This window comes from Nicotiana tabacum, chromosome 20 (genome assembly GCF_000715075.1).
Source record: "Nicotiana tabacum cultivar K326 chromosome 20, ASM71507v2, whole genome shotgun sequence".
Classification (NCBI taxonomy): Eukaryota; Viridiplantae; Streptophyta; class Magnoliopsida; order Solanales; family Solanaceae; genus Nicotiana; species Nicotiana tabacum.
The window spans coordinates 79,144,452-79,151,284 of NC_134099.1; the positions used below are offsets into that span (position 1 = coordinate 79,144,452).

The 6,833-nt window shown below is 35.8% G+C and overlaps 2 protein-coding genes across 2 annotated transcripts; one reads left to right on the forward strand and one right to left on the reverse strand.

Moving 5' to 3' along the window:
* Positions 1–1,084: 1,084 nt before the first annotated feature.
* Positions 1,085–3,557, forward strand: LOC107771505 (large ribosomal subunit protein eL34-like). The gene is made up of 4 exons (XM_016590879.2): positions 1,085–1,309; positions 1,387–1,466; positions 3,106–3,215; positions 3,319–3,557. The coding sequence occupies exons 1-4, from the start codon at positions 1,231–1,233 to the stop codon at positions 3,410–3,412; spliced, it is 363 nt and encodes a 120-aa protein (XP_016446365.1). The 5' UTR covers positions 1,085–1,230; the 3' UTR covers positions 3,413–3,557.
* An 848-nt stretch (positions 3,558–4,405) lies between these two features.
* Positions 4,406–6,633, reverse strand: LOC107771506 (glutathione S-transferase U10). The gene is made up of 2 exons (XM_016590881.2): positions 6,219–6,633; positions 4,406–4,926 (listed from the first exon to the last, which is right to left on the reverse strand). The coding sequence occupies exons 1-2, from the start codon at positions 6,534–6,536 to the stop codon at positions 4,558–4,560; spliced, it is 687 nt and encodes a 228-aa protein (XP_016446367.2). The 5' UTR covers positions 6,537–6,633; the 3' UTR covers positions 4,406–4,557.
* Between the last annotated feature and the right edge of the window lie 200 nt (positions 6,634–6,833).

The following is a 6,833-nucleotide window of genomic DNA, read 5'->3' on the forward strand; positions in this document are numbered from 1 at the left end:
GAAAATGCCAATTATGCTACGATTGAATGGAATTGGGATATTAAAATTCAATGTACCCAGTTTGTAGATATTTTGTAGATAAATTATAGATTATTTGTATTCTGATTGTAGATGCATTATTTTCTGTTTTTACAAATCCAAAACGACTAAAACTCCTACAAAATCTTCTACAAAAAATGCAATTATGTCGAAAATCCAATTAAGCTACAATTGAATGGGAATTGGGATATTAAAATTCAATGTACCCAGTTTGTAGATATTTTGTAGATAAATTGTAGATTATTTGTATTCTGATTGTAGATGCTTTGTTTTCTGTTTTCACAAATAAAAAACGACTAAAACTTCTACAAATCTTCTGCAAAAAATAGTCTACAATTTATCTACAATTTTCTACAACTTATCTACAATTTCTGCAATATTTCTTCTTCTTCTTCTTTCAATCTGAAATTCAGCCAAAACCAAGTCTAAATCTTCACCAAAACCCCTCAAAATTGAGATATAAACTCCAAAACATATTTTCAATTATTTATTACAACACCCAATCAAAACAAATAATGATTTTTGAAAACCCAAATTTGAATTCAAAGCTTCAAAGCTTTTTAATGGTTGTCAATGGTGGAATTGCTGCTCTCTTGTCTCTCTGAAGGTTTGTTCTTCTTTATTGAGAAAATTTGAAGCTGAAAGTAAATGCGTGTTTGAACTTTGAAGATTTGACTTCAATTTTGATGACCTTTCTTGTTCTTTATTGATGAACTTCAACTGGAGTAAAATGGGGAACCAACTTTGTTGAAGGGTTTCTTCAATTTTCTATGAATTTAGAGGGAGAATTTGGTTTCAGAAGATGGAAAATAGTAAAAAGAATGTGGGTATGGGTAAAACGTGGGTGGAACTAAGGGGTTAGGAGAGAGAAATGTTCAGATTCCTTTAATTAAGGAGTAAAAAATATATAATTAATTATAACCTTAATTAACAAAAATTCAAGACCACTTTAGGGCTATTTGTGTACTTCACCCCCTTTACGGGGCCATTTCTATCAATCATGAGTAATATTGGCCCAATTATCAATGGAATTGGACTGAAGCCCAAAAGACAGAGGGTTCATCTCAACCGTCCAAGCATACCTGTCGGAGGCCGTCAGATGCAGGGCAATTTCAACTAAGGTTTAGGTTTTTGACTCAAAACCTTATTATCTTCCATTAGAAGAGAGAGAAAAGGAGAGAGGTTCCGAAGATGGTGCAGAGACTTACTTATCGGAAGCGCCATAGCTATGCAACCAAATCCAGCCAGCATCGTGTCGTCAAAACCCCTGGTAATTGAGTCGTAAATTGATTAGTTATTTAATGTTACTTTTGAAAATATTTTTGATGGGATTGATTTGGAATGTAGGTGGCAAGTTAGTATACCAGAGTAGCAAGAAGCGAGCTAGTGGGCCTAAGTGTCCTGTTACCGGGAAGAGGATTCAAGGGGTAATATCTACTCTCTTTCACTTATTTTGTGTATTTTTATGTATTTACATGTAAGATATTTGTTTATCAGAACAGGGCTACCCAAGTAGCTTTAGCTATTGATACCTAAGAATAAAAGACTGAATAATAATTTAGTATTGGAATGAAATGGACCCGAAAGCTGAATGAATTTAGAAGACAGTGGCGGAGGCATGATTATCAACAAGGGGGTTCAATATCTACTACTATATACATAAAATAGATTTTTGACTTTTTATATACAGTGTGATTTTCTTATGCCCCTTTAGCTCTGCCTTTGATTGAAGATTCATATTGCCACCGCCAGCTTATTTGAGTATGGGGCTTAGTTGATTGATTCATTGATATCTTTAAGAATACAATCATTTTTACCGCACCTTGCTTACAATGTGCTCTTGTATGTGTAATTGTAGTACGAGAAATTACTTTGCTCATCTCTGCAACTATTTAAGTTTCATTTGCACCTTTTGGGCCTCTAGCCTCCAGGCTCTTTTGGTGCCATTTCTAGTTCATGGCGTTTTTATCCAACTTCGCATGTTGGTGGGCTGGTAGCCTACCTTTTAACGTCATATGAATCTCACTGGGTGTATCGAGTTATGTTTCCTTACGTGTGGATTCTGTGGTTGCTGTAGTTTGAAAATGTTATGTTGGCAATCTAAGTGAGCATTTCTTCTTGGTATGTTTAACTGGATATATTTAGTTTGTTCTAGACTGCTAGGTGTTTCGCAGACTCACAGTGAGGCTAAATCATCTATATTGCTCTTAGTAGAGTTTTATTATTCTCGAGCTATTCATACTTTTAATATTTTCCCTTAATTGTGCCATTCTTCATTAAGCCGTGCTTTATTTGCACTTTGCACTTGAAGCCCTAGTGGATTTCAACACTTTTCGTCATTCCTTGCCTTTGATAACACCAGTTAGTCTAACATGAGTATAACTTTTTAATGTAAAATGTACTTTTTAAAGGTTGTGATTGATTGATTGGCCCATTTTCCTTTGTTCTCCCAATCCACAAAGCTGTAGGTGAAGCTGCACTCTGGATGATTGACTCCTCCTTTTGACCTTGTTAATAACTGAGTTCAGATCATCTCTCATAAGTCATAACTCCTTAGCTTTAATATTAGGAATTATTTGGTGAGTCCTAACCTTTAATTTACCGGAGCACATAGAACCTTTCTCACCTTTCTTTGGTGATTCATTGGAAGATCTGTGCATCATCTAATCAAAGAAATGACTTGAAAGACCAATTGAGCAAGTGCAGTGGCAAAAATAGTACATGTTAAAATGGTTTTTGTTTACCCATAGCTGACGGTTAATTCTGCCATTAGAGCAGGAGAACCAGGCTTAAACATTTAAGATCATCTTGTTTTGTTGATCCTCAAAGTTTGATAATGTTCCCTTGTTCAAGAGTCCCCATGCTAGAAGTGACTAGCTCCATATTCCATAAGAAATGTGAACGCCACGGTTAGCTTTCTGGTGGCTTCTTTGTTGAATGTATGGTCATAAAGTTGTGTATTTGTTATCCGGACAGCTTACAACCTCAGTTTATGACTGACTTATTGTGCAATTTGTTTGAGCACGTAGAGCAATTTACTAACATCAGCAGCTGGTTGTTTCGTAGATCCCTCACTTGAGACCAGCTGAGTATAAGAGATCTAGATTGTCTAGGAACAGGAGGACCGCGAATCGTGCCTATGGTGGTGTGTTGTCTGGAGGAGCAGTGAGAGAGAGGTTTGTTCTCTCTTGATATATGTTGCCCATTCTCTGATATTTGTTGTCCCGGGTTTCTCATCATGTTCCTGTGAGTCATACGTGAGCAACGTTGGTTTTTCAGGGTTATTCGAGCTTTCTTGGTGGAAGAGCAGAAAATTGTGAAGAAGGTTTTGAAGATTCAAAAAGCCAAAGAAATGCTGGCAGCTAAGAGCTGAGGAGTTAATTTATAGGAACTTTCTGATTTCAAGTCTTGGAAATTTTAACATTCAAGTGATTACTGTTCGTGCACTTAGAAATTGTGAGTTGCTTATATTATGAATCAAAATGATTATTTTTACTGTCATTATCTCATTCTAGATAGATCTAGTTGTTCGACTTGTCGTAATTCCTCTAAAACATGGGATGCAGTTTCACTGTGCTTGTTGAAGTATTACTGGAAGAAATTTGGCATATGATGACCAATAAAATTTGTGTTCAAGACCAAATCTAACATTTGTTACGACTTAGCGATATCGTGAAATTTTTTAAGCATTTGGTTGGAATCTACAAGCTGTGACTGTTTTGGCCGCATTGAGGAAATTATTAAGCTCAACTTGTTACTTACACTATGTTATGACGAAGAGCTTCAAAAAAGTAAACTAAGTGAAATTATGGAAATTTCTGGAAAAGCAAATATAGAAGATGAAAGAGAACTTTGTACGGTTGTGGATGTACCCATTCCAGAGATGAACTTTGGCTCTTTAAAAGGGTTCTTCTGGCAAGAATTTGAATTCAATGCTTCAAATTGTTATCTATATATTGAGTGAGGACAACTGATTCCACAATAGCTTTTCCCTTTTGAAGAAGCACGGCACGTACTCGTGTTGGCCTCACTTTCTTGGAATTTATGGCTTTAGTTTTGAGTCCTTTGACTAAGTTACAACCTAGTGACTAATAACTCGAACTATCACGAGTTCAAATTTCAGTAGTCGGGAACTCTCAGCATCTCGGACAAATTCGGAACAATTTTGTGCTCTCGTATATCACGTTCCTCCACCTAAAATTGCATCAAATTTGTGTAACGATGCACGAACTTTCATTCGTTATTGTTTCATTAATGAAATAAATCGTATTGGTATTGTTATTACCAATAAACAGGGTGAAAAAGAAGAAGATTTCGATGCAAGAATCCATGTTAAGGGCGATTACTTTCGTTCACACAAATTTAAGGACAAATCAGATACATTTAAGTGCTAGCAGCAATATAAAGTGATTTTCACCAAAACATAAGTAGCCTTTCGAATTCAGATGGCCAAAAAAGCCTTATTACAAAACAGAATTCAGCACAAAAGCGGTAGGTGCAGACAGAAACTTAAAAACATCAATTTCTTGGCGTTTTGAAGCCCACATCTTTGAGAAAATGAAGAAATGAAACCACCTTGTCATGAGGTGGTGCATATTCTTTAACTATAGGCAGCTCAATTAGACTAGTCACCCATGAGCATAACAAAGGTGTCTTGTCTGGATCCAGTATCTTCACACCAAACATTTGCTCTTGCACTTTGTATCCCCCTAGTGTAACAACAATCATGATATCTAGCAACCCCATATTCCTTCCTTCTATATTAGTGTCGATACCCAGTGAGGAATTCTTGATTCCATCTTCTAACACGTTCAGTTTCTCTAGAAATTCCTCTAATGCCTCGTCTTGTCCTTCCCCTTTCAAGACCTTGAGCATGCACTCTGTTACCTGTATATAATTAGAGGGGCATCATGAATTAAATTAGTAGGTGCAATATTTCAATGCACACACTATTCATTTGTAACAATAGATGTGTGCTTAGTATAAATACAAAATTTCAACTTCTCTACTAGATATATAGTCCTTTTTGCTTTAGGAATTCTGAATCTACTAATCGACTAATTCAAATAAATTCACACTTAAAGGGGTAAAATGCTCCTTACTACTTCATTCCAAGAGTTTGAACTCAAAATCTTAGGTTAAGGCTGAATCCCAACCATCTCGCGGCCACACTCCTTGGTGATATTGTATGGGTAAAAAATTATCTCTAAAATGCTCGAGCCATGATGGTATTGATAAGGCATTCGCAGGCCGCCATATGTCACCTATGTGACTCTAATAAACCTGCCCAAGGACGAGGTGGTTCAAGAAACAACGAATGTCACAGTCGAAGAGTCAACAAAGATCAAGGTCGAGGTCGAACATCCTTGACAAAGTTATAACGACTAGTTTCAAGGTATAATATTGAAGAGAATATTCTATTGGATATTTTATGCACCTATACTATTAGGGTTTTCTAGGAACTTGTTCCCTATAAATAGAAAGAGACACAATGATATTAGGGGGAGATATTGATTTGTAAAAAACACACATTGACTTTATTGAGAGAATCTGTTCCTATTGCAAGCATACAAAAACAACTTTTTTACTAAGATTCTTGTCTAACTTTTCCACTGGATCCAAGAACAATGTAAGTGTTGAAAGGCTTATCAATTAATATCCACTCATCTCACCCCTTTCGGGTGACTCACACATTTTCTTTACTTAAATGTCATTTATTAATATTTATTACTATTTAATGACATATCCCATCTTTTTGGATCATTGAATATCGTTATCATTACTTAAATTCGTTGTCATCTAGACAAAATATATAAGTTGTTTTGTCTTGACACCGATAACCTTATCTTTTGGATATTATTTTTAATTAAAATTAACTCTTCTTCGTATCAATCTAAATGGTTGAACCAACGTCAATATTTTTGGTCAAATAGATATACGTATGGATATATGGTTCGTGATTTGATAGGATGAAGCATTCAGAGATAAAGCAAATATGCAGCTGATGGGTTGGGGTATAGTAGGTTCAGATGCCTAGATACTATATTTCTTAGCTACTAATTTCTATTCTATTTATAACGTAATTAGTAAAGGTAAATCTACTTAATCATATCGACTACTTGTGCATCGATCAGCTGGGTCGAAAGAAATGAATGAACAAATTTTGTGACATGAATTACCTGTTGGATGTAAGAAGCCCAGAATCGGACTCTGGATCTTTCATAAGGATCTTCTGGAAAGAGTCGAGATTTGTTCTTCCATGTCTCATCAATGTATTCAAGAATGACAAAGGACTCCGATACTGGCTTACCATTATGGACAAGTATTGGTACTTTCTTATGAATGGGATTGTATTTGAGGAGCAATGTACTTTTGTTGCTCAAATCTTCTTCTACATACTCAAAAGGTATGCCTTTGACTTTGAGAGCCAGTTGTACTCTGTTCACATAGGGGCTAATCCACATTCCATGTAGAGTGACCTTATTTTCCTCTCCCATTTTGGTCTCTCAGATTGTTTCAGAGAATTAATTTACATGTTTAAGTTTGTCATATATAAATTTCCTCAAACACTTCCTCCGACTCAGTCATCCAAGGCTGGGCAATTCTTTAGAAATTTTTTAGTTTCACAATAAGCGGAGACCAGAACTGTCTGTAGTCAAATTTGACCAGAATATTTTAAAAGAATTGACGTATGTGATAGGAGTAATATAATATGTTCTCTGCATTTTTGACCTGCCAGCCGATAATGACTTGTGGTGATAGCAATGACCTTAGCTGCCCATTTCTTGGGGCCA

Coding starts and splice junctions, on each gene's coding strand:
- LOC107771505 (XM_016590879.2), top strand. CDS start 1,231: ATGGTGCAGAGACTTACTTATCGGAAGCGCCATAGCTATGCAACCAAA. Junction 1,467..3,105: donor CCGGGAAGAGGATTCAAGGG/GTAATATCTACT, acceptor GTTGTTTCGTAG/ATCCCTCACTTGAGACCAGC. Junction 3,216..3,318: donor GGAGGAGCAGTGAGAGAGAG/GTTTGTTCTCTC, acceptor TTGGTTTTTCAG/GGTTATTCGAGCTTTCTTGG.
- LOC107771506 (XM_016590881.2), bottom strand. CDS start 6,536: ATGGGAGAGGAAAATAAGGTCACTCTACATGGAATGTGGATTAGCCCC. Junction 4,927..6,218: donor GGGCTTCTTACATCCAACAG/GTAATTCATGTC, acceptor AATTATATACAG/GTAACAGAGTGCATGCTCAA.